The sequence below is a fragment of the Danio rerio genome, chromosome 16, assembly GCF_049306965.1.
Source record: "Danio rerio strain Tuebingen ecotype United States chromosome 16, GRCz12tu, whole genome shotgun sequence".
NCBI classification, from domain to species: Eukaryota; Metazoa; Chordata; class Actinopteri; order Cypriniformes; family Danionidae; genus Danio; species Danio rerio.
Window position 1 is genome coordinate 52,423,024 of NC_133191.1, and position 27,219 is coordinate 52,450,242.

General features: G+C 35.2%; 1 protein-coding gene across 3 annotated transcripts in view; it reads right to left on the reverse strand.

Annotated features, from left to right (window-relative positions):
* The window catches only part of csmd3a (CUB and Sushi multiple domains 3a), a 598,216-nt gene that overhangs the window by 407,056 nt on the left and 163,941 nt on the right, over positions 1–27,219 (reverse strand). For all 3 annotated transcript variants that reach the window (XM_068214255.2, XM_068214256.2, XM_021467030.3), the window contains exons 6-11: positions 24,515–24,627; positions 22,490–22,567; positions 12,125–12,212; positions 9,111–9,235; positions 8,752–8,873; positions 1,258–1,361 (exon numbers count right to left, since the gene is read on the reverse strand). In XM_068214255.2, coding sequence (XP_068070356.1) covers positions 1,258–1,361; positions 8,752–8,873; positions 9,111–9,235; positions 12,125–12,212; positions 22,490–22,567; positions 24,515–24,627 — 630 coding nt within the window. The remainder of the gene's footprint in view (positions 1–1,257; positions 1,362–8,751; positions 8,874–9,110; positions 9,236–12,124; positions 12,213–22,489; positions 22,568–24,514; positions 24,628–27,219) is intronic.

A 27,219-nucleotide genomic window follows, 5' to 3' on the forward strand; every position in this document is an offset into this window, starting at 1 on the left:
TCAAGTAAATAAATCTCACAGAAAGAAACGGCTGCTTAATTAAACATCTTTAAGAATGCTCAGATATTTTGGTCACACTTTACAATAAGATTCATTAGTTAATGTTAGTTAATGCATTTACTAACTTGAACAAACAATGCACAATACATTTACTATTTATTCATGTTAATAAATGTTAGTTAATGAAAAAACAGTTGTTCATTGTTAGTTCATGTTAACTCATGGTGCATTAACTAATGTTAACAAGCATGGACTTAGATGTTAATAATGCATTAATAAATGTTTAATTATGATTAATAAATGCTGTACATGTGTTGTTCATGATTAGTTTATGTTAGTAAATGCATTAACTAATGAACCTTATTTTAAAGTGTTACCGATATTTTATCTAGAAAACAATGGCAAACTGCAGAGGACAAGTTTTTGAGATGCAATTAAAAGTAGAAAAGAAAAGACACATGATATAAGCATGCATATATACAATTGAAGTCAGAATTAATAGCCCCCCTTTGAATTTTCTTTCTTTCTTTTTTTATATATTTTTCAAATAATGTTTAACAGAGGAAGGCAATTTTCACAGTATGTCTAATACAATTTTTTTTTTTGAAAAACTCTTATTTGTTTTATTTCAGCTAGAATAAAATCCGTTTTTCCTTATTTATTTATTTATTTTAAGGTCAAAATTATTAGCGCCTTTAAGCTATATATATATATTTTTTTCGATAGTCTACAGAACAAACCATCGTTATACAATAACTTGCCTAATAACTTGCTGTTTGAGGATTGTAGCTTTAAATTGATGTTCAGTTTGTGAAGATTTCTCATGTTATTTTTTATGTAATCTATTCATATACATTGACATTTGGAAATACAGTGCCACAGTGCGTCTGCGTTGTGGTGCTGAGGTTAACCTAAATAACCTAGTTAAGCCTTTAAATGTCACTTTAAGCTGTATAGAAGTGTCTTGAAAAATATCAAGTCAAATATTATTTACTGTCATCATGACAAAGATCAAATAAATCAGTCAATAGAAATGAATTAATAAATATATTATGATTAGAAATGTGTTGATAAAATCTGCCCTTCATTAAACAAATTGAGGAAAAATAACAGGGGGAGGCAAATAATATAATATATAATATACAGATGAAGATAAGAGTAGATCACCATATTGTTTTAAACTTAAACAGCTTGTGGTAACTTTATTTATCAGGTTTTACACTGTAATATAAAGTACAACATAACTATTAATCTTACACTTGTATGATTGTTTTGGAGTCTCCAACTTCTCCGCCGTCTCCGACAGTCAATGTATCATATCCGAGTTCCAAGTCGAACTCTTCGAAATTGATTTGAATAACCTGCAATGGAAAAAAAATAGACAAAATCAGCAGATTTTTATTTATTTACTTATTTATTTTTTAAGAGGAACCCCACTCGAATCAATGAAGCACCTTAACCAATGGGATTTCTCCATATGCTGTGTTTCTCAGAGTCTCAGTCTTAATTAAGTTTCTCAGCACTAGACGCTTCAGATATAAACAGCACACAGTATTTTCAATAAATATGATATTCATGAGCTCACCGGGGCCAGGACTCGACTGCGGCATATGTTTCCCAGTATATTTCAGGCCATTTTGTTTTGCGAACCCTCTTGCGGCCCCGATTGAAGCACGTTGCCATAACCGGAAAAATTCAGCAGGGGCAACGCATCAATTATCCAACAAATCATTTGCACAGGCCAACCGATGTTGAGGGTAAAACAAATTTCCAAGAGTGCTTTCAATCAGCGGCTCAAACGCAAAAGTAAACATTGGAGTGTGGTGTTATCTCCGACGCTCACTTGTACATTAAGAACGTGCTGTTTGCATAATCACCCCCCGCAGAGCACTTGCATGGAGCCGCCGCTGCGCACTTTTTGTTAGACACCATGAAAACTGGCCTTCTGGCACGTTTGATGCACACTGAGGAATAAAACAGGCACATGCTGTATATATGGCTGATTCTGAGAACGTCTGCCACTTCAGTGTCTCAGGGGTTCATGGTTTTATTAACGCTGAAGGATTATTACTTGAAATAAATCTTAGAAACTTTTCATTGAATCCTTTATTGGAGGACAGTGGTTTGTTCTGTAGGAAATAAAATAAAATAAAATAAATTTAAAAATGAAAATAAAATAAAAAAGTAAAAATTAAAATAATAAATTATAAAATAAAATAAAATAAAATGAAAACTAAAGAAAGAAAGAAGGAAAAAAAAAACAAAATAAAATAAAATAAAAAATATACATAAATTTAAATAAAATAAAAAATAAAATAAAATAATGAAAAATTAATAATACAAATTAAAATAATAAAATATTATATAAAGTAAATATTATATTTATAAATAATATAAATAATATATATAATCAATATTTTACTCGGTAGATGTTCAGTAACGGTTGCATTACAACAAACTTTTCGCCCGTAAGACATTAACAAACAAAAAATACTGCAAGTAAGTTATATTTCCTCTTTGAGTTTAGTGAACATACGCGTGTTGTCATTAATCTCCCTCTGGCTATTGGATCTTTTTATTTTAATCATGGAATGAGGCTCTGAGCTCGAGGTAGAGGCTATTGGCTTTGCCCGGTTCGCAGTAGCCAATAGATGAAAGTTGCCAATAGATGAAAATGGCAGAAGACAGTACATTCATGAGATGGATGTACGCACATGTGGCGTTATTTTACTGACAAGAAAATTTGTGCGTGAGCAGTGCATATTTGAGAGAGGAGAGAATGCATGCCAGCAACATATATTTAAGAGCTCGCAAGCAGTTTGTCCACAAACAGAGGAAATAAGTGCAGGAGCAGCGCTTTCTACTGGATGTAAAATGCATTATATTTTGTCGTTTTAGAATGTTAAAGGGTCATGAAATACTAAAACACATTTTTTTTAACTGTTGACAGTCATATATGTGTCCCACGCTGCTAAAAACACTATTAGGACATATATTTCAGAAAAAAGTGAAAAAAAATCGTTCTTGCTATTTGAAACAAATTTTTTAAGCTGCATCACGCCGATTAGGTCCTTACGTGTATTCCAGTGCATAGACTGGCTGTCTTTACCTGGGAGTACTTCCTGACGTCTCTGAGTGTGCTGCATTCATTTATGAGAAAGACTTGGCTCAATTGTGTATTTGGTGCAACTTCATTAATATGCATAATAGCTTGGAAGACGGTTTGTATCTGTTACAGTGTTCAGAAGGCAGGGAGAGACACCACATACACACTACAGGTCGTCAATGTTGCTTTTATTATTTGCTGCAACGAAAGTTTTGTTTTCATTTTCCCGCTATGAGAGCGCAGCTGGACTCACGTGTGGATTACAGTGCACGCGACAGTCGACAAAAATACACATCTAAGGAACATTGTTTACCCGAGAGCTTTTCTCATTTGGAAATGGCGAAATCCGGATTTGCCGCTCGTCTCCTTTTAATGAAGATGCAACTCCAGTTGGTGTTGATTGTCCTGTCTTTACAGATTTGGTAAGTGAGTGATCAGTGTGTTTGATTGTTTATTCAGATGGCAAAGTTGGTTCTATCGTCATCAGTACTCTTTCAGTGTTTAAAGACGAACCTTAGTCAAATGATTTCTAAGTAAGATAGTTTACAGTACGTTCATAATCACTACAATACTATAGACTGAACGATCCGCTGTAAATGCTGCTCTCCAAGTGTTAACATGTAAACACCGCAATCAAACTATTACTGTCGCAGAGGATTTTCACCGCATTTTGTGACAGGAATAACACACACAGCTTTCTGACATTTCTGAGTGCATCTAACTTTCCGTCTTGTCATGAGAGGCATGAATGAAATTCCTGAATGAATAATTTGTCAAATAATTCGATTACTGATATCCATGTAAACACAGTCAGTCTTTCTGCCCTGCATCTGTGTGTTTGTTTTGCCCCTGTGAAAATCAGCGTGTTATCAAATTGAAACTCCCATTTTTATGCAAATTTTTATGCATTTTCCCTCCTCCGACACTACCCCCTAAACAGAGCTGGACACGCCCACTTTCCTGACTTTTTCCAAACTAGAGGTGTGAAAACACCCTGCTGAAACAAGGGGGTTTCGTGGCCCTTTAAAGGGCCATGAAACCCCCTCGTTTCAGCAGTGTGTTTTCACACCTCTACTTTGAAAAAAGTCAGAAAAGTGGGCGTGTCCAGCTCTGTTTAGGGGGGAGTGTCGGAGGAAGAAAAGCGGCTTGGTATGGGAGTGTCTATTTGGGCGCGCTGAATTTCAGAGTCAAAACACACACCCACAGCGGACAATGTGACTGTGTTTACATGGACATCTGTAGTCGAATTATTTGCCAAATTATTAAATGGTGGACTTTAACTACAGTTTGGCTCTTTCATTCAGGGAATTCATTAATGTCCCTCCCGACAAACGTGATATTTGATTCGAGGCACTGCTCTAAGCGTGTATTTTTTATGCAATGTTTGATACCGCACGGCGAATGAGGAAAAAAAAATCTCAGCATTTCCCGGAAACTTAGATACACACGGCAGGTAGCGTCAGAAAGCCGCGTGTGTTATTCCGGTCACAAAATCCAACACGAGGTTATAGTTTAGTTGTAACTGTTAGTGCTAACTATTGCACTCGGTGCAATAGTTTGTTTGATCCGAATAAAATACGAACTGAATAAACAAAGAGCACTGGTGGCTCACTTACCAAATTTGTAGAGACAGCACAATCACCAGCAACTAGAGCCGCGTCTTTATTTAGAGGAGACTACAATCTGGATCTCAGCGTTTGCAGATAAGAACAGCTCTCAGGTAAACAATAATCCTCCTAAGACACGTAAGTTATTGTTGTCGCGCGTCGCGTACACTGTTAATCCACACGTAACTCCAGCTGAGCTCTCACAGAGAGAAAATGAAAACGAAACTTAACTGCAGCAAACTATAAAAGCAACACTTCACACTTGTTTTGCCAACACAACGTGGCGTCTTTGCCGTCTACACTGTGACAGTAATGAATATTAAAGAAGTTGCACAATAGAGCGCACTGATTGGTTTGAACCAAGCCTTACTCATGCATTAATGCATCACACTGTAAGACGTAATAAGACTCACTCTGGCACAGACGTCCAGTCTGCACGCTGGAATACAGGCTATTATGTCATGACCGTGACGCAGCTTCAAAAATTCGTTTCAAACAGGAAGTACGAATTTGCTTGAAATAACGCAAAAACAACCAATTTACACTTTTTAGTGAAATATAGGTGTCCTAATAGTGTTTTTAGCAGTGTGGGACACATATACGACTGTCAACAGCTCAAAAAATGTGTTTTGGTGTTTTGTGAGCCTTTAAGATCTAATTATGTTGTTATTATGGTGAGTATCTGTAAAGTAATACGAGTCAGGTAACATTACAATTCTAAAACAGTGATATTGTAAAGGATTACTTTTAAATAACACTAACAAGTAATCTGTAATGTATTATAGTTTGAAGTAATTTGCACAATGTTCCCCACTGTACATGCCAGCACCAGCTTACAGGAGGTCCATATGCACAAAACCACGACCCACACAGCGCTTACACTGACATTATTAACGGCTTAAGAACCCGATTAGGCCGGAGTAAGAAAGTCCTGCTTTGTCTCCTTTAAGTTCATATATTAACTTCATTTATTGTGTTAACACAATAATAATGCCAATGAGCTGCCCATGGGTCTCTAATAATGGGTCTGCGGAAAACGCAATAAAATTTGAACTTTGCAATTCCGCCGGGCGAAGATAAATGAGGTAATAATGTTATGTGTGTTAGGGCTCATTTGCATTTCTCACCAGAGGAACGCTCAGATTTAGCAGCAATTGAGGACAGGAATCAGCTAGTTGTTAATGACCTGGCAAGGAAATGGGTAAAAAAGTACACCTGAAATGTGCCATCTGTGGCTGGAGGAACTGTTGACTCACATTGCCTGCTGTAAATGGCACATCTATAATATATACAGTATAATATGTAAAAATCTTTCCAGAGGAGGAGCCGGGGGGCAGATGGTGTTTTTTAATTGATGAGACTGTGCACAAGGGCACAAAATAGGAGTCAGGAGAACAGTTTAAGTCTCACTATGAGATATTGATAGTTTTCTTTCTGTGAAGTGTGCACTACAGCATGTTTCGGTATAATCAGCATTTCAGTATCCTACAGGAAACATCTCAAATGCAGAACTGTTAACATTCATTCATTCATTTCCCTTAAGCTTAGTCCTTTTATTCATCAGGGGTTGCCAAAGCAGAATGATCCACCAACTTTTTCCAGTATATGAATTTTATGCAGCGAATGCCCTTCAAGCTGCAACCCAGTACTGGGAAACACCCATACACATTAATTCACATACATACACTATGGGCAATTTAGTTTATTCAATTCACCTGTACTGCATGTGTTTGGACTGTGGGGGAAACTAGAGCACCCGGAGGAAACCCACACGAACATGGGGAGAACATGCACACAGAAATGCCAGCTGGCCCAGCCGGGACTCGAAACAGGGACCATCTTGTTGTGAGGTGACAGTTTTAACCATTGAGCCACTATGCCACCAAAACAATGATACAATTGCTAGGTGCATAAGAATATATTTTACAATATTTGTTTAACGTATAACTAAATCCAAAAAAGGTTGTTTTTTTTTTGTACAATTTGTAGGTTAAAAGAGTTAGTTGGATCCAGACTTTACATGATTTACATTTGAATTTAATTGGAAAGTTACAGTTTACAAAATGGTTACATTTTATAATTTTGAAATATAATTTTACAGTTTTTATATGTTTGATTTCTGTTTCATTTGATTTTTAAATAAAGTCTCTGGTTTGATTTAAGAATTAAGCAAAATAATAATAATAAAAAAAAATAATAATAATAGAGGGCGACACGGTGGTGCAGTAGGTAGTGCTGTTGCCTCACAGCAAGAAGGTCACTGGTTCGAGCCTCGGCTGGGTCAGTTGGCATTTCTGGGTGGAGTTTGTATGTTCTCCCTGCGGGTGCTCCAGTTTCCTCCACAAGTCCAAAGACATAGACTTGTGAATTGGGTATAAGGTAAAATTGTCCGTACTGTATGTGTGTGAATGAGAGTGTATGGTTGTTTCCCAGTGATGGGTTGTGGCTGGAAGTCCACTGCGTAAAAACATATGCTGGATAAGTTGACGGTTCATTACGCTGTGGCGACCCCATATTAATATAGGCTGAAAATTAAATGAATGAACAACAATGACAATAATAATAATAATAATAATAATAATACTAATATTAATAATAATAATAATGTTATGTATTAATATAGCACGTTTACCTTGTATGGAGATACACCCAAAGCACTTCAAAATCATAGGGTGGGGGATGGGGGTCTCTCCACATTACCATCAGCGTGCAGCATCCACTTAGATGATGCAACTGCAGCCACAGTGCCAGTGAACTCACCACACATCAGCTATAGAGCCAATTGGGTGGATGGGGGTGATTAGGAGATCATGATGGGTAAGGGCCAATGGAGGACATTTGGTTAGGACATTGGGGTTTCACCCCTACACTTTAGGGATTTTGAAGGACCACAGAGAATCAGGAGTTTAATGTCTCATCTAAAAGACGACACTCACTGAGCAGTATAGGGGCATTCACTTTACTGGGGCATTAGGACTTATACTGACCACAGGTTGAGTGCCCCCTACTGGCCTTACTAACACCACTTTCAACAGTAGCCTAGTTTTTCCATGTGGCCTCCCATCCAGGTAATGACCAGGCTCAGCCCTGCTTAGCTTCAGTGAGCAATCGGTTGGGCTGTAGGGTGAAATGGCTATGGAATTGGAATAAAATAAAATAAAATAAAATAAAATAAAATAAAATAAAATAAAATAAAATAAAATAAAATAAAATAAAATAAAATAAAATAAAATAAAATAAAATAAAATAAAATAAAAATTTAAAAATTAAATTAGGGGCGAGGCAGTGGCGCAGTAGGTAGTGCTGTCGCCTCACAGCAAGAAGGTCGCTGGGTCGCTGGTTCGAACCTCGGCTCGGATGGCGTTTCTGTGTGGAGTTTGCATGTTCTCGTGGGTTTCCTCCGGGTGCTCCGGTTTCCCCCACAGTCCAAAGACATGCGGTACAGGTGAATTGGGTAGGCTAAATTGTCCGTAGTGTATGAGTGTGTGTGTGAATGTGTGTGCGGATGTTTCCCAGAGATGGGTTGCAGCTGGAAGGGGACATCCGCTGCGTAAAAACTTACTGGATATGTTGGCGGTTCATTCAGTGGTGGCGACCCCGCATTAATAAAGGGACTAAGCCGACAAGAGAACGTTTAATTAAATTAAATTAAATTAAATTAAATTAAATTAAATTAAATTAAATTAAATTAAATTAAATTAAATTAAATTAAATTAAATTAAATTATGAAATAAAAATATATTAAATATATATTATTTTTCAGCAAACAAAATAGAAACAACTAACTAAAATATCTGAAGGAAACATTATCACTTAATAACAAGAAACAAAAATAAATTGAAAAAATAAATCGCCTTATTGGATAATAAAAATATGTCCATGTTTTTAAATTCCCCAAAGAGTCTTGTGCTATTGTTTAAATGATGCTGGAACACTGTTTTATTAAATGTCATTTTAAGATAAGATGCTGACATGTTCATAAAAGCTTCGGCTTGAGTCTGATATGAAGCGATGTGTGTGAGCAGGTTATTGTTGTACCTTATTGGGGTTACTGGCGGTGATGATCCAAACACACTGAGAGTTGCTTTCATACTGGATGGGGAAATTAGGAGACGTAAACGTTCCTGAAGGACCCAAGAGATTCATCCCACATGTTTTCACTGCAAAAACAGAGAAATACAGAGCAATCATTACTTCTGTCACACAGATAAAAATCATGTTTAAAATGATGAGAGGTCAAAGTAAATTGTGTGAAGTATATTTGTGTGGGCTAATCTTTTAAACTGAGCTGTAATCGGCAGTAGGAATCAATGGTATTGAGCTGTGGGATTACGGTTCATCAGCGGATCTGAAGTCTGGTTTAATCTCCTCTGGTTTATTGAAGACGGTGGTCTAACCTTTGCAGACGGGTCTGTGGTCGCTCCAGGCTGCAAACACCTCCGCCACTCTCTGACACGTGATGCTTTTGGATCCCTGAAGCACATGATCTCCGTCACAGGTGAACTGAACCGTCGCTCCGATGCTGAGGAGAATAAACAGATGAGATGGAGAATGGATCAGTGGTCTGACAGATTGATCAGCGCTGGGCCGCGGCTTCATGTCACAGCAAATGTCAGCAAGGAATATAATCAGGGGCTCATTGACAGTCATGCGTATAGCAACAGGAATACTCTATGGGAAATGTTCCACAACTGCTTGTAACCATTGATAACTGTGTGCCCATTTAAGTAATAACTGTTAATCTGCTCATTTTTACAGGACACTTGCTGAGCTTTTGTACAGAGGAATACATTAATAATTACATTTTAAATGAATACAGTTACATGCAAATTAATATTCATTTATACACCTGCTGCTTTTGTACACAAGAACACATCTAATATTTATATTTTAAATGAATACTTTCATTCATTCATTCATTCATTCATTTTTCTTTTCGGCTTAGATCCTTTATTAAAATGGGGTCACCATAGCGGAATGAACCGCCAACTTATCCAGCACATGTTTTACGCAGCAGATGCCCTTCAAGCTGCAACCCATCACTGGGAAACATTCACACACATACACTATGGACAATTTAGCCAACCTAATTCACCTGTACCACATGTTTTTGGACTTTTGGTGGAAACCGGAGGAAACCCACGCCAACAAGTGGAGAACATACAAACTTCACACAGAAAGGCCAACTGACCCAGTCAGGACTCGAACCAATGACCTTCTTGCTGTGAGGCGAACATGCTACCACGACGTAAATCCCGGGAGTGACGGGGGGACATGTCCCCTTCCATCCGAGGGTTGTCTCCCCCCTCCCCAAAAAAAAAAATTGTTATTTAAAAAAACCTCTCAATTGTGAAAAATATATGTATATATACCTAAAATAATTTACTAAGTAGAAAGAAAACCGCATTCATCATTTAAAATGCATTTAGAAACAGTTGAGTTCCCCCTCCCCTTCGTCAAAGTGGTTCGGTCCACTGCGTGCTTTCCCCAGCTCTTCTCACCTACTCCAAAGTTCTTTGCCTACTCACACACAAGCACATGTCAGGTGTGCGGCTGCGGCTTAGTAAATTTCAGTAAGTAAGTAGGGGATTTTATCCAACTTAAATAAAGCGATTTTCTTCAATGTAGTTAATAAGGACTCGTTCATAAATTATTTGCAGCAAAAATGCTGATTACCCACGTGATTGTCCATGAATCTGCTGTATTAGCGATAAAAAGGAATTATCTAGTTAGCGTTAGCTTGTTGCAACGCCAAAGCCGTTTCCCATGCATTGTTTTATTTGTGACAACTTGGTGTAAGGTTAACTTAACATTAACGACCACAATTAGCATATTGTTTAGCTGTGTATTGGCTAAATGAGCACTTTGCTACGTACAGTCTAACCCCACTGTATTTTTGTATAATCAGTTTCTATTCTGTTCTTAAGTGACTCCATTAATTTGAAATAAAAATGTCCTTGTTTTTATTGTTGTGATTATTTTATGATAGTTTTACATTCTTTATGTAAAGTACTTTGAATTGCCATTGTGTATAAAATGTGCTACAGTGTAAATAAACATGCTTGGCAGTGTCATGCATTGGATAAAATGACAGAGAAAAAGGACATAAGATTATTTTTCAGTGCAGCTAAACGCCAAGAACAAAAAGTTTACATATTAAGCAACTTGGCTTTAAGAATGAGTGCTTATGAAAATACCATGGTCACAATATTAATCACAGGCAAAGAAGGAAATGATTGAGGAACAGGCAGAGCAGGGTCAGTCAGATGTACAGTGTCAGGTAAGGGTGTTTTAAAATGCTTTTGGAGTTGTGGCTGTTTAGCAGATGAACTTCACAGGCTCACCTATTTACAACATGATCGGTCAATTTAACAAGTGTAATGTAAACTAGTTATTATGAGTATGGAAAATGTCTTTTCCTGCATTTATTCTGCTTCAGGAGTCAGTCTGTTGACTGTAAACAACACAAAAACTACTTATTTCATTGTTTGTTAAGAAAAAATTGCTTTATCTTTGAACCTGATAAAAACTTTTAAAAAAATAATCATAATGACGTAGTCTCCATGCTATAATAATAATGATGAAACCATTTTTAACTGCGGGGACATATGTTTATTAGTACAATTCGGCTGTATTGTTTGTGTCCCCTTCAAAAAAATGCTCGAAAGAAATTTTATATTTATTGTCCTCCCCTACTGTTAAAAAAGATTTTCGCCCATGCATGCTACCCACTGCTCCAACGTGCAGCCTAAATTAATACTTAAGCAAAATAATAATAATATTTAGCTGAAATTATATTTTTGACAATATTAAATATAAAACAGAACATTAACTGTGTTAATAAAAATATGTAAAAAAACAAAAAGGTTAATATTTTAGCAGATCTAATATTTAAAAAAAAACAACCTTAGACATTGTTGAATGGGGATACTCATGAAATGGTAATAATAAACGTGTACAAAGCGCTTTAATACTTTCGCAATATCACTTTCGCAATATATATGTCCATGCCTAATATCCAATGGCCAGAAAGTGATTCATTTTTTTATAAATTGTTAACATTTTGGTATTTGTTATGCAGCAAGCCCAGAGATTGTTGTGTACACTATGACTTTATATAAAATTAACTTTTATGTGTGATATGAATTAAAAGTTATCATAAACGAAGGATTTCTCAACTCAAGTGAGTGGAGGCTTGGACCCAGAAACAGTATTACATACGTCACCACTTAACAAGCGGATAGCTCAGTGTTTAGATTTTGGTTTCTCACTGCAAATGACTAAACAAGTATTTGGTTTTAAATACATTTTTTAAAGATTACCATAAACTGTTATGTATCACATATTTACATTCACAACTGCATGAAATCTCTTCTTTTTTACTCATCTTGAATACAATGAGAAGCTCTACCTGTAATCAGTGCCAATGCGTTTGCCGTTCTCTGGTTCTCCAGGATCTGGGCAGAAGTTGGAGACCTGCTTGACCATCCCTTCATTCACTGCAGGAGGACAAATAAAAACATCAGTCTTCATCACCTGAGGCCTGTTACACAAAACGAGTTTCTCAAAGTACTTTTCAAATCAACAAATCCAAAAAAATAAATAAATAAATAAAATAAATAAATAAAAGCAAACGGATTAAGATCAGGTTTTGTTGCTTCACAAAGCTTGATATAAACCTTCTCTTGTCAATTCAGGTTTAAACCAGAGTGTAAAACCAGGCGATTAACTCAGGAGAGTGGGCAGATAAATGTGTGACATGCAGCAAACAGCCAATAACTTAAACAACAATTATCAACAGAATTTAATGCTTTTCCCATTATATATATATAATTATAGTGACTACGGTGCGAAACTACAGTAGTCAAACAGTTTAAAAAAAAGACACTTGGGTGACAGATAAGTAATTTGTTGCAACGATCTTTATGAAATTCGTTATCTTAGATTTTTCTGCCTCAGGGAAACCCTAAAGTTAAATTACCAAAGGACTTTTATGCAAGCGGTCACAGGTGGCGATTGTAAATGACGTCACTTGCAGAGGAAGCGCGGCTGCTTGAGCGTGAAAGTTCGAGAGTGCAAGCCTAAAGGTGCAAGTCCAAATCTGCAGCCAGGCTCTATTGAAAAATTCATACCCTTTTAATAGGAGACAAGACATAATATAATAGCATAGTGTCAATGTGTTACACCTACAAGTAATAAAACATACTATAAGTGTCTCATGTGTACTTCAAATATTCCACCTGGTTTAAACAACAATAACTGGATTTCCATCACTCTATGTTAATATGCATTTTGAAGTATAGCCTGAGAAATGAGCTGGGGAAATGCCACATTTCAAATAGCATTTTTTAATTTTTTGTGGCATTTTGGGTGGCTTTAAAAGGGCTAATGTTAATCAAAGAAGATTTAAACATGCATTTACTATATAAATTATTTTGTAGCAAACATTACACCCACGTGACTCAGTTATGCCTGTTTTGTTTACTACTGGTTGCTAGGTTACCAATACTACAGCCAGCCACTCTAAAAATAAAGTGTGAAGATGAAAATGGGATGAACAAACGTGCTGCAAACAGCCAATCACATGACAGAAGAGTGCAGCAAACAGCCAATCACATGACAGAAACATGACACAGACAGTTTAAGGTCTGGGAACTCTGGCTGCTTTGTACTGAACTGAACTGATCTGATCTGATTTATTTGGCCCACTGTGTTGTTTAACTGACCAATCATGTTTCATTATGTGCCGAGCCATGTTTGTGGGTGTGGAAAAGTCCTCAGAATAACAGCAATGTTTCCGTTACACGTTTATTAATAAGCACTGTTATTCAATATAAACATCGCAGCTGTTTTATCAGCTTAGACTTGGTTTCAGGAGGGCTGAAGAATCCTGCAGACTGGCCTTTTTTTAATTCAAAACAATCAGAGGACAAATGAGGATCGCCTGAAGTGTTTCCTGAAAAGCGTGACATCTTCCTCGGATTGTAATCCATAATAAACCAGACTAAAGCACAACGGAAACTTACCAGGGTAAACAACATAACTGATATTGCGCAACAGGCTTCAGATCATCCACTGCTGAATCTCCTCCATGACGAGGTGTTAGCAAACGATAATTACCGCAGGAGCCAACCAAATGTGGGTAATTTAAGGGAAGTGTTTAGAAAGGGGTGTTTGGCAGCAGACCGGGGTCCTGAATAAGACCCGATAATTCACTCATAACTCATATTTCCCAATGCGTGATGCAGACACTGTGAAATAGAGGCTCATAAAAATTCTATCCGCTTGTAATTAAGTGTTTGGAGTGCTACATTGTCGAGGGCAAAATGAATCATGGGCTCCGGCGTTTCATTATGACTGCACCGCACGTGGAGCCATAAAAAAACAGGACTTTACTCGCTTCCGAACAAATCATTTGCAAAGCAGTTTTACTGATAGAGACTGGAGCAAAATTGCCGAACATCATTTTTTTTGGGAGAATGAATGTTACATATATACACATCTTTTGCTAAATTATTATGTAGCAAAAATTGAATAATTATTAAAACTTTACTATAATACAAATATGTAAGCGATACAGTGTAATAAATAAGTACACTACCTTTTAAAAATGAATATTTTTATCAATTTCTTAGTGAATATAGACAATGCATTTGCCATTTAACAACTTTAACAAACTTTGTTTAACCATTTTAGTTAAGGGGCACCTATCTTACCCGTGTTTTAATATTTAAGAGAAGTCTTTTGTGTCTCCAGAATGTGTCTGTAAAGTTTCAGCTCAAAACACCCATCAAATTATGTATTTCATTCATTCATTCATTCATTCATTCATTCATTCATTCATTCATTCGTTCATTCATTCTCTTGTCGGCTTAAACCCTTTTTTAATCCGGGGTTGCCACAGCAGAATGAACCACCAACTTATCCAGCACGTTTTTACGCAGCGGATGCCCTTCCAGCTGCAACCCATATCTGAGAAACATCCACACACACTCATTCAAACACACTCATACACTATGGACAATTTAGCCTACATAATTTACCTGTTCCACATGTCTTTGGACTGTGGGGGAAACCGGAGCACCCAGAGGAAACGCACGCGAACGCAGGGAAAACATGCAAACTCCACACAGAAATGCCAACTGAGGTATAACTTTCAGAATATTGAACTTTCTTCTCTGAACAACCGTGTAGCTGTTTTTATTGCCTGTGCTTTTAATGCTAGTTCTCCCCGCTCACCGTTCCCATGTGCCTGTCAGGGTGTGCCTCAATCACCACCTCAGCTGTGTCAGATAAACAGCACAGTGACAGACATGAAGGAAGCAGATCTCACGTAACGTTTAAGATAAATACTTTAGTAAGAACTTTCCCAATGATTATTTGATGTATTTGTTGTGGAGTTGCAACAATTGGTCACACACAATGTTGTTACACAGTTCACACACACACAGCATGCACGTTTAACTTTGAACTGTTTTTGCACAGCAAATGTGACAGGATACACATTAATATCCACTGCTGTATTGATATTTGTTACGAAAATGTCAAAAATGTCTGGAGTTTCAAGCCTTAGACCGGCCCACCTCAGTTCACAACTGACTTCATTAAAATAAGGTTATTTCCAATTTACTTTCTAATGACACTATCACATCCTTTTTAAGGACACAGCTGCTTTAGAACTTCAAATGTTTTTCATAAATATGAGAACATTAAAGGATAGCTAAATCTCCAACACTTTTCTTTAAAACATCACAACGTCCTTTCCAGCAATATCTGAATATATATTCTGTACAAAATTTTTTTATAGATATCCAGACCTTTTTAACGTTGTCACACAAAAAATAAAAATGAAATATGTACACCTAAATAAATAACCCAACAGTAATATATGTCTTAAGACTAAAAATAATTTTTTTTTTTTAAAAAGGCTACTAGGGTGAGGTTCGAACTCGGTTCAGCAGTGTTCATTCATTCATTCCTTTTCTTGTCGGCTTAGTCCCTTTTTTGATCTAGGGTCGCCACAGCGGAATGAACTGCCAATTTATCCAGCAGGTTTTTACGCAGCGGATGCCCTTCCAGCTGCAACCTATCTCTGGGAAACATCCACATACACACTCATACAATATGGTCGGTTTAGCCTACCCAATTCACCTGTACCGCATGTCTTTGGACTGTGGGGGAAACCGGAGCACCCGGAGGAAACCCACGCGAATCCAGGGAGAACATGCAAACTCCGACAGCACTACCTACTGCGCCACTACGTAGCCTGGTTCAGCAGTGTTGTATCGCAATATGCTGACCACTGGACCACAATGGCGCTATTCTGTTGGAGCGTTTGGTAACATCTTCATCTAACGGCGTCAACCTCAGACGCACAAACAATAAATAAAATAAGTATCGCAAACGTAAGTAGACAATAAGTATTGTCATCTGCAAGACTCTTTTAACCACAGTGTTACTTTCTATTGATGGCTTAATATTGTTGTCTTTATATCTGTCACCAACTCGGTCCCAGTCACCAATCTCCGGACTTCTAGCATTACATCATCCATACACGCTGATTGTGCATACACCTGTTCTGAATCAAGCTAACGACCCACGTACCCTTTATAAGCCAGCTCCAAACACTCAGTCAGTGCGAAGTCTTGTTTAGCCCCGGCCAGCATTACTGAGCGGTATTCCCTGCCTGATTCTTCGTGCATTACTCCAGCCTGTTTTCTGACTCTGCTTCGCCTTCTGCCTGCCCACGACCCACGCCTGATACACGGACTCTGATACTTGCAGCCTGCCCACGACCCATGCCTGGTAAAACCCTCTGTGTCTGTTCATTGCCAGTCTTGATACTTCATAGACTGTTGTGGATGTGTGTTTGCACTTGACATTATTAGTCAAGCTTTCACTCACATGTTTGAGTGAAAGCCTGACTAATAAATACTGCATAATGAATCCCTCCGTGTCAGTCTCCTCGTTACAATATCACCCCAATATGACTGTGGACACACTATACCTACACACAGTTCTGTCCAAACAGATTACAAAAGATGATTTTCACCATAGGTGCCCTTTAAATATCGGTTAAAAGTCTGGCCACTGAACACATTTAGGTATAGAAGGATAACACATTTAATTCAAATCAGGTGCAAACCACAAAGTTTCTACTATATATATATATATATATATATATATATATATATATATATATATATATATATATATATAATTTGCTTCCCTTGATTTTTGCTATTTATTAATATTTGTATTGATTTTTTTTTTTTCACTTCGGTATTAATTTGGGTGTATCATTTCTTTAGTGAATATAGACAATAAATGTTGGTGCATTTAAGCTGTTTTGTTTTGAAACTGTTTTATTTATAGAAGTTTTTTGTAAAAACATAACACCAAATAATGTACATCATGTATATATGTTAACACCCTTATCTCGGTGTTATTACCTTATACTAACTAGAACATGCACCAGAACACAAGCAAACATTACAGCAATTATACAGCACCATCACAAAACAATAAAGACATTTTAGCTACACTGATTGAATAAGAAAAAAAATAGAATGACACGTAAAAAGGAAGTGGAGAGAAGAAAAAAAAATTATTACCAGAAAAAAAATATTACAGAAACATTATTAACCTATACATCTAAGGAAGGGGCCCCATGTTTTGTCATACAACTTTTGTTTGCCAAATCTAGAGAAGCGTATCCTTTCCAACTTGAGGGCAGAAACCATTTCAGCTAACCATTTAAAAAAAAATTTGGAGGTGTTGTGGATTTTCACTCCATCAGAATCACTCTCTTGGCCAACACCATACCAAACATTAAGGAGAGTTGTTGATATTTAGGCCAAGTTAGAGCCTGGTCTGAACATCCAAACAATGCTATTTCTACATCAATTTTTTATGTCCATTTCAAAAGCCTGGGAGTAAAGTCCGAAGATACTTTTCCAAAATTCAGATACTTCTGTTTTAAACTGTTTTGAAACTGTTTTTTGTGTTTGATTTACACAAATACATTTAAATTCAAACAAAGTACTGCAATAAAAATCCCTAAGATATTATTGTGGTGTACTATTTTCTGTACTGTGTTCTTAAGTTATTTAGTTAGATTAATTCCAGTTATGCTTATGGTACATTGACTGATCTAATGTACTCAAGTATATTATTGTGCCTATAGACAATATTATAGTAAAAAAGGAGAAGTGTTCGGACAGGTGAATTGGGGAAGCTAAATTGTCTGTGGTGTATGAGTGTGAATGAGTGTGTATGGATGTTTCCCAGAGATGGGACGCAGCTGGAAGGGCATCTGTTGCGTAAAACATATGCTGTATAAGTTGGCGGTTCATTCCGCTGTGGCGACCCCAAATAAATAAAGGGACTAAGCCGAAAAGAAAATGAAAGATGAATGAGAGATGTGTGAGGGGTTTTCTTCTTTATGATAAGCATTGTATAATATACATAAAATAATCGATATTTAAAGTTTCAGTGCATTTGTGTTTCTTTTTTTTTTTATTGAATTGGGGTTAGTGATTTCAGGCTTGACTGTATATATTTCATGTTAACTTTAGCAAAGCTTTGCTTTATAGTTTTGTAATTTTGTAAAGTTAGAGGAGCTCATTTGTGGTGTGATGCTTGATGGGAGTGGAGAGCGCCTAGATTTCCTTACCCCTCAGCCGACGACCAAACAATATTTCTTTTTGAAATGTATGCCTGCAACTTATTGAGAGCTTGAGCTTGTAGGCCTGACTATTTATTTATTCACTTTTGACTTTGTTTATGTTCAGGGAGGAAGGCATACGCTTCCCGTATTTTTTTCATCAAAGACTTACAGGTAATTTAGTTTATTTACATGTACTTTGCAGATTCTTTTGTTTGTTATTTTGGCCAGTGGCCACCCTGAAGAGATGCTCATTTAAATTGCTACTTATGTCTTATAAATTTATTCAAGTACTCTGAACTGAGTGTCCGGGTTTAGTTGTCGAAAGTTTTTTGTTTGTTTGTTTGTTTGTTTGTTTACCTTGGGAAATCCAACACCCACAACCTTTTTCGTTTATTATGGGGGTGTAATATCAACTTAGATGTTTTATTTTTCTTTCACTTATATTTGTAAAAACATTAAGTTAACTTAATCAATTTGTGTGCATTAACAGCATTTTGCAGTGCAAAGTATGTTGCGAGCAAAAAAAGAGAATGGTTTGCTTCTGCGTTTCATCACAATGCATCCATTAAAAAGCAGTTTCTCATTCCACTGCCTGCACAAATGATTTGCACAGATATCGATGGTGCATCAGCATGTGATTCAGGTTACGCCGGCGGTTTTTGGATGACCGTCTCGGCTGAGTAATTAAGACTCGGCTGGAGTGAAATCCATCCACCTGTGAGCCTGTAAAGCCGATCTGACCGTCTCTTCATGCCGATGGGAGACCTGGAAGTCAAGCTAAGCTCCATTCATCAAAATGCAGATTTGGGTTTGGTCCGGCGCGCTAATTTCCTTTGATCCATTTGCTAAACGGCGAGCAGGAGGATTACAAATATGTGGCATTGTTCGTGTTTCGTGTAGAGACCAAAATTATCAGTGCAATAACATGGAGGCAGAATATTAAACAATTAACGGGGAAAGCACATCAGAAAGAAATGAACCAGAGAAGAGCTTTTATGATATTAGAGCAATAATATTAAAAGCCGTAATTACGCAGCGCCTGATGTTTACTTGAAGGAAAAAAAAATTAATCTTTGTAAATAGCTGTGAAATGGGAAAATATTTGTCAGGATGTTTAAATCATTTTTGTATTTCAGTTGCAAATGTTATTATTGGCAGTTTATTATTATTTATAAAGTACATATTCTGTATTCTCTCATTCTACATCACAAATAGATATTTAAACCCACCAGCTTGATAACTAATAATAATAAGCAACTTAGAAGTTTTTCGAGGCAAAATTGTGTTATTTGTGTATTTACAGCAATAATTGTACTTTAAAATAAAGTGTGACCAACTTATATATTTAAATGACATCACATTACATTACTTTAATGTAAAAGAGGCAACATGGAGGATCAAACCTGCTTTAATTAAAACGAATTAAATAATATAAAACAAAATTAAATTAAATTAAATTAATACAAAATAAAATAAAAATAAATAAATAAATTACAAAAACACAAAATAAAATAAATAAAATAAGAATAAATATAATACAAAATGTAACTAAAATAAAATAAAATAAAAGAAATAAAATATTAAATTAAATTAAATTAAATTAAATTAAATTAAATTAAATTAAACAATAAATAAATAAATAAATAAATAAAATAAAACTTATATATATTTATATATTGTTTAATATACATGTTAATGTTTGACAATTAATATTAAATAGAAACCAATGCAGATTTAATAAAGCGTAATATCAGGTAACTTCTTGGACTTTTTTTTAACTATAAAGATACTATTATTTGAAAGAGTTAAATTAATATTGCTTGTTCATGGCTTTCAATATGAGTGTGCTATATGTATTGACTTTGATAATATCATACTTGTTTCAACACTGCATGAAATGACATTATTGAGAATGTCACTCACTATGCACAAAAAAAAGAAAAGAAGAAGAAGCATGACTTGTGTCTCCAAAAAAAAAAAAAAAAAAAAATATATATATATATATATATATATATATATATATATATATATATATATATATATATATATATATATATATATATATATATATATATATATATATATATATATATATATATATATATATATATATATATATATATATATGCACATGCATTCTACCAACAAAGATAAAAACTGTTTATTTCAGTATACACCAAGATTTTGGTCATATTCCTGCAACAGAATATGGAATAAATTGTGAGCAACAAATTACCAAAAAACAAAGTGACACATGGGGCTCTATTTTAATGAACTAAGCACAACGTCTAAAGAGCATGGCACAAAAGCATAGCAAAGCAAAGGGCGTATTCAAATTCACTTTTGCTATTTTAAGGATGGAAAATATGCTCTGTGCCCTGGCACATGGTCTAACAGGGTTGTGCTTATTCTCTTAATGAGTCATGGGTGGGTTTTGAGCATAACAATTACTAAACCAATCAGAGTCTAATCTCACATTACCTTTAAAACTTAGTTGCGTCTCTTCATGGTGAATTTACTACTTACATTACAAAAACTGAATGCTTCACTATAAAGAAAACGGTTAAACAGACCATCTGCAGCATGAGGATAAAGAATGAGCCTCCTCCATTCGGCCTCTTTTACTCCTTTACTTTCGTGGATAAGAAAACGATGGAAACTTAATCCACTGAAGACATCCATTACCCTACATATTTAATTTTGTTAGTTAAGCACAAAGATTTGTTTCAAAACTATTTCTAAGTTGTGTTCTAATTTCCAGCGAATGAATAAATGAACAATAATAACAAAATGTGGTCAAAAACTTGAGTTAAAATTAAACGTACATCTTGTCTCTATGTCCCATAAGGTGATGCATATGTCTCCATAACATGACAGGTGGACAAATCTAAACTTGTTTATATTAAAAGTAATATAAATATGCATATAATAAATAATACTGCTAATAATAATGACATTATACAAATGCAGATTGTCATGGGTAAACTGAAAAAAGCCCCCCAAGATGAAGAAGGCATGGGAGTATTTTATTTTTTCAAAATAGCAACGCGCCATAAATGCGCCTTAACACACTACCTTTTTAGGCCAGCACACCCATGAGTCTACAAAGCAGCACAAATGGATTTGCTATTTAAACACGTAGTGCAAAACGTTAAAATTGCATTGGTCTGAAAATAGCAACAAATTGTGCCAAACACGTCTTGCGTCTAATTGCGCTGGGTGTATGGTAGGGTCCATGGAATTTTCTTGTAAAACATACTACAAAAAATGTAATAGTACAATTTTTTTTAATATATATATAAAATTAAAAAAAAAAATAAATAAATAAATAAAAATAAAATAAATGAAAATAAAATAGATGAAATTAAAATAAGTAAAAATCTAAAGTTAAAAATAAAATAAATTAAAATAAATAAATAAATAAAATAATAAAATAAAATAAATGAAAATAAAATAAATAAAAAGAAAAGAAAAAGTAAAATAAATGAAAATAAAATAAAATAAAATATAAAATATAAATAAAACAAAAATAAAATAAATGAAAATAAAATACAAAATAAAATAAATGAAAATAAAATATAAAAATAAAATAAAATAAAAAATACATAAAATACATAAATAAAATAAAATACAATAAAATAAAATAAAATAAAATAAAATAAATTTAAATAAAATAAAATAAAATAAATAAAATAAAATAAAATAAAATAAAAAATAAATGACAACAAAATAAATGAAACTAAAACAAAAAATAAAATAAATGAAAATAAATGAAAATAAAATATTAAATTAAATTAAATTAAATTAAATTAAATTAAATTAAATTAAATTAAATTAAATTAAATTAAATTAAATTAAATTAAATTAAACAAATATTTATTTATTTATTTATTTATTTATTTATTCATGTATTTTTTTTTTTTTTGTGATCAAAAATGTGGCTGTGTTCACTCAAAGTTCCTTTAAGACAAGTCATTTCACTTAGCGGCCATCTTTGAAACGCCTTTCGGGCAGTATGCTTGTGCATTCTGTCTCAACAGGGAGAACATCAAGTTCTACAAAATTGCTTGCCACTTTATTGCACAAAGACAATGAAAACATACTCACTGATGGAAAACTTGCTTGTGTTGTCTTTTCCAGGTAATAATTTGACTCCTCTTGACTTAAAATCCCCAGATCGTTTCACTGCTCAGGAAACAAAACAAAAAAAGAAGAAAAAAAATCAGGCACACATTAAATGTAGATTAGATTTTTTAAAGCCTGCTGCAGAAACATGAGCAATAGTTTCAAAAATGTTAATTAGAAAACAAGTTAAAATGTCAAAACAAATTGGCTCATCTCAGCCAGGTTCTGTTTAAAGTTATTCATTCAATTCATAATTTATCTCTCTCTCTACACTTATGCTGTGCTTCCTTCATCTCTGAAATTTTCTACATTTCTACAACTGAATTAAAAATAAATTAATTAATTAATAACTTGTGGACCAGGCTTTGATTCAACTTCTGACATGCCACCTTCCGCTCCTCATTATGAGAAATTAAGTCATTTATTGTAATTATCAGCTGATTAAGAGTAGCAAGGTGATTCGAGATTTAGCCAATATTACATGTAATTACTTTTAAGGAAGAGGTGAATCAAATGAAAGCTGTCGGGGTCAAAATGTGACCCGAAATCAAAATGGATTTCATTTAGCAAAGAAAATTAGGACTATTTTGTAGATTTTGTGCATAATAGGGTGAGATGAAATTAAAAATCCAAGCACATTTTAAGCAGACGTTCAACCAAAGTTAATCTAAAACAAGCAATTACTGAATTAGCGAACTAATGAAAGACAGATTATTTAACTGTATATAAAAAATTAAACATTTGTTTACTTTTTAAACAAATCTCTTTAAAAAAAAAAACTGCAAATAAGACAAATAGTGAAGAATCAGCATATTAGTCAGATTGAAGACATTAATGATGCTGAAAATCCAGCTTAGCATCCAAGAAATAAAGGACAATTTATTTTATATTCAAAACTGAAAACTATTATCATTATATTTTTATATTATTATATGTATTATTATAATTTTATTTAATTAATTAATTTATTTTTTGTAATTAGGCTAACTAAATATAGTCTTAAAACATTGATTTAAATTAAATTAAAATTAAATTAAGTTAAATTAGATTAGATTTGATTCAATTGAATTGATTTTAATTTAATTTAATTTAATTTAATTTAATTTAATTTAATTTAATTTAATTTAATTTAATTTAATTTAATTTAATTTAATTTTAATTTAATTTAATTTAATTTAATTTAATTTAATTTAATTTAATTTAATTGGTCTTTGGTTGTTGGTTTGACATGTTCACAGACAGCCGCTCAATGCCAGTTGCGATCATAATTTTCCTCTGATGAAGTTCTGACAGTGTCAAAAGCTTTCAGACACTTTCCTGCAGTGTGTGAACTCAAGAACCAATAAAAGCAGAAACTCCATTGAAAATACTGGAGTAAAATAAACTGTTGTATTTTAAAGACATGGCGGGGGAAAAGGAGTTAAATGTAGTGCTTCTTGTCTGGTCTGAGACTTACTTTATATCGTATATCTATCAGGAAGTGAAGATCACAGATTTTTAAAGAAATCAGACGTTAAACCTGCCAATTTTTCTAATAGAAAGACCGTAAGCGCTGACGCTGGCAGGCCGAAATTAAAAGTTCGTGTGCATATACCTCATTCAAATGACCGCCGGGGAATGTCAAAACAGTTAACAAAATAGCCACTACAGATTGTTTACATTTGCTGTGAGGATTCATTTCAGAACGCGGGATAGTGAAAGTGTCACGAATGGATGACATCAAACTTCATGGGATATTTCTTCTGTTTGACGCGTCTTCATTGTCATTCAGTCTGATGCTAATGACATGCTACACTCAGTTAGGATTATAAAATTTTTTATAAAAATCGCACAGTGCAAGCCGACCTTAACCTTAAAATTAATCTGGACTTTATTTCTATTGTAAAAGACAACCTTTAAACGTTTTTGTTTTTCCCAGAGATTTGCCCTAAGCAATTACCAGACATAAATGACATGAAATCAATCTGAATCACATCATATTTAAAGGAAAATCTTTGTAAACTCTACCTTGATATTGAGCGCTGAATCCTTTATGCCGATGGCTGTTGTCTGTTACGAAATGAAGCCGTAGCCAGTTCTTGTTGCTCACTATTGGCACAGGAATATTAATTCCTGATAACCTGTAAATAAGATGCAGACAGATTAAACCATTGCCTTTTACTGTATGATTAAATAAAATCATAATATGACTGTGTGTTTAAATGAAATCCCTCATAATTCTGAATTGATTTATAATCTGTCTATTTGAGCAGGGATAACACAGCCTGATCTCACGAGAAAATTTTACTTTTACAAATTCTTGTGGCCCCTTTTTAAATATGACTCGTAATTTTAAGAAAACATAACATAAATAAACAATGGCCAGTTCAGACGTTCATTCATTTTCCCTTGGCTTATGCCTAGTTCAGACTGCGTAATTTTAGCCCCGATTTTGGCTCGCCGGCAGGTTTTGAGAAATCGCCGACAAATGCCTGAAATCACAGGCAAATCGCCGCTCGTGCACGTGAGTGACAATCACACAGTATGAACTTTCAAAGACGCGATCTGAGAGAATCGCCGATGAGTCGCCGATGCCTGAGATATTTGGAGTGCTGAATATCTGGAGCTGTCGGCGATTCAAATCATGCTGTGTGAATTGAGTTTTGACTGAAAATAACATCAGCCATCGCCTACAGCCAATGAGAGAGTAGCTTTCACTTGTGTGTGCGTGTGTGTATACCTGCTGCAGGCCAGCGGGAGGCTGGGGGAGAAGTTAAAAGCGCTCTTTTTCGGTTTATTTGGACCCACGAAATGGAGGAAAAACTAGTGGAGGTTTGACTGGATTCAGGAGCAACCGTGTCTGTTTGACGTTTCATACAGAAAGAAATTAGTTTATTATCAACATTGAGGAGAAATTGCTAATTCCCTTTAAACCCAGGTGAGCAAATATGTGCATGTTCTACCCCATTAAAGGCTTCTTTCTCATTATGTAGTTAATAACAAAATATATACACGTGTTTTTGGCTGTGAGACGTAGTTTGGACGAAGTTGTCGGCGATTCTTCCTATAGTAAAGTCATGCAATGTGAATGTCCCAGTCGCCGATCCATCTTGCAGTGTAAACAAAGCAGCGACGAAACACAAGCCCAGACAGTCAAGCAGTGTGAAAACATCTGTGACACGACTACTTTGAAAATCATGCAGTCTGAACTCGGCATAAGTCTCTATTTCAAAGGTCGCCACAGTCGTAAAAGTAAGTGGGTTGTTAAGGGTTTTGTGCGGGACCTAAATAGCCAGGACTCCCCCAAACTTCTCTTTTCATGCAAACCCTTCCGTCTTTTACCACTCGACATTCCCACCTAAACAAAGCTGAAAGCTCACCCACTTTCCTGACTTTTTTCAAACTAGAGGTGTAAAAAGAAGAAAGGTTAGAAGTGGAATTAGCCACTTTTAAATAAAATTAAAGATTTGTATATTTAAAAAATATTAAACATTTTACAGGAGGGCTAATCATTTTGCCTTCAACTGTTTATGCTGTTTTGCATATCCCACATCTTTCGTTCCTGCCCACACTCAGTTGGTGAAACTAAACCAACTGAGATCATCGAAAGTGGAGAGCGCGGAGAAGAATAGGGGGACGAATTTGGGTTGGGTGGATGCGGTCGGCAAAAGTGAAAGTAGGGGGTGGTTAAGGGGTTTGTGCGGGCCCTGAATAGCCAGCGCCCTATGCACTCTGTCCCCACTAGCAAGATCCCTGCTCATAGTACCTTAAGGTGTCGATCACACCGAATAGCTTTAACATTCAAAAAAATGCAAGACACACTGCCTTTTTGTTGACAAAATGAAAAGAAGCGTGGTGCGATTGTCACTAGACAATAACTGAATCAGCTCAATAGTATATATTATAGAGTGTTGCTGTTGATGTTGGTTTCATTTTAATGATTAATAATATTGTGATATTCAAGATATGTGATGTAGAAGGAACACTCTAGTGCATTTTGGGAAACTAGATGGCACGGCGGCCATTTTGGAATGAAAACTCCAATAGAACAGCAGCATATTATAAGTCTGTAAAATAAACTATTAAAAGTGCTGATGATTGTGATAGTAAGTGTTGTATTGTCGTCTTTCAGGTTATATCTCAGCTTTAATGTGCTTTTTAAATAAATAAATAAAAAAACAATGCAGCTGCTTGCCATCATGACAGCAATAAGATCCAATGGACAGCCGATATCTTTCACTCCAAAATGGCGGAATCCGGGACTGTTGCTGGGCGCTGCTGTTGCAATGGAACGTTCTATTGAGTGTCTCCTCTTGGTCGTTCTAAGGTCTTTGCCACAAGTCTCTCCTCCACTTGCAAAAGTCTCTGTAGTTGTCATAACAACACAAATACTGCAGTCAAATCCCGTTTTCATTTAATTGGAGAATAAACAGACGTGACTGACGTAATGCGCTTTTTCTGTTCAGAGTTGACTTTCTTTTAACTCTGAGCACACAGTGCACAACAGCAAAAACACATGGCACATAAGCAGGGCGCAAAACGCTCACTGTCGTTGGTAAATCACTCCAAAAAGGTGACTCTCGATGCAAAAAAACGGGTTAAGTGTGATCGCCCCCAAAAGTTACAAAAGTGAATCTCAAAGGTACAAATGTGTACCCTAAAGCGGTGTTTTTCAACTGGTGGGTCGCGACCCAAAAGTCGCGGGAACATTTTCAGTGGGTCGTGGAGTGTGT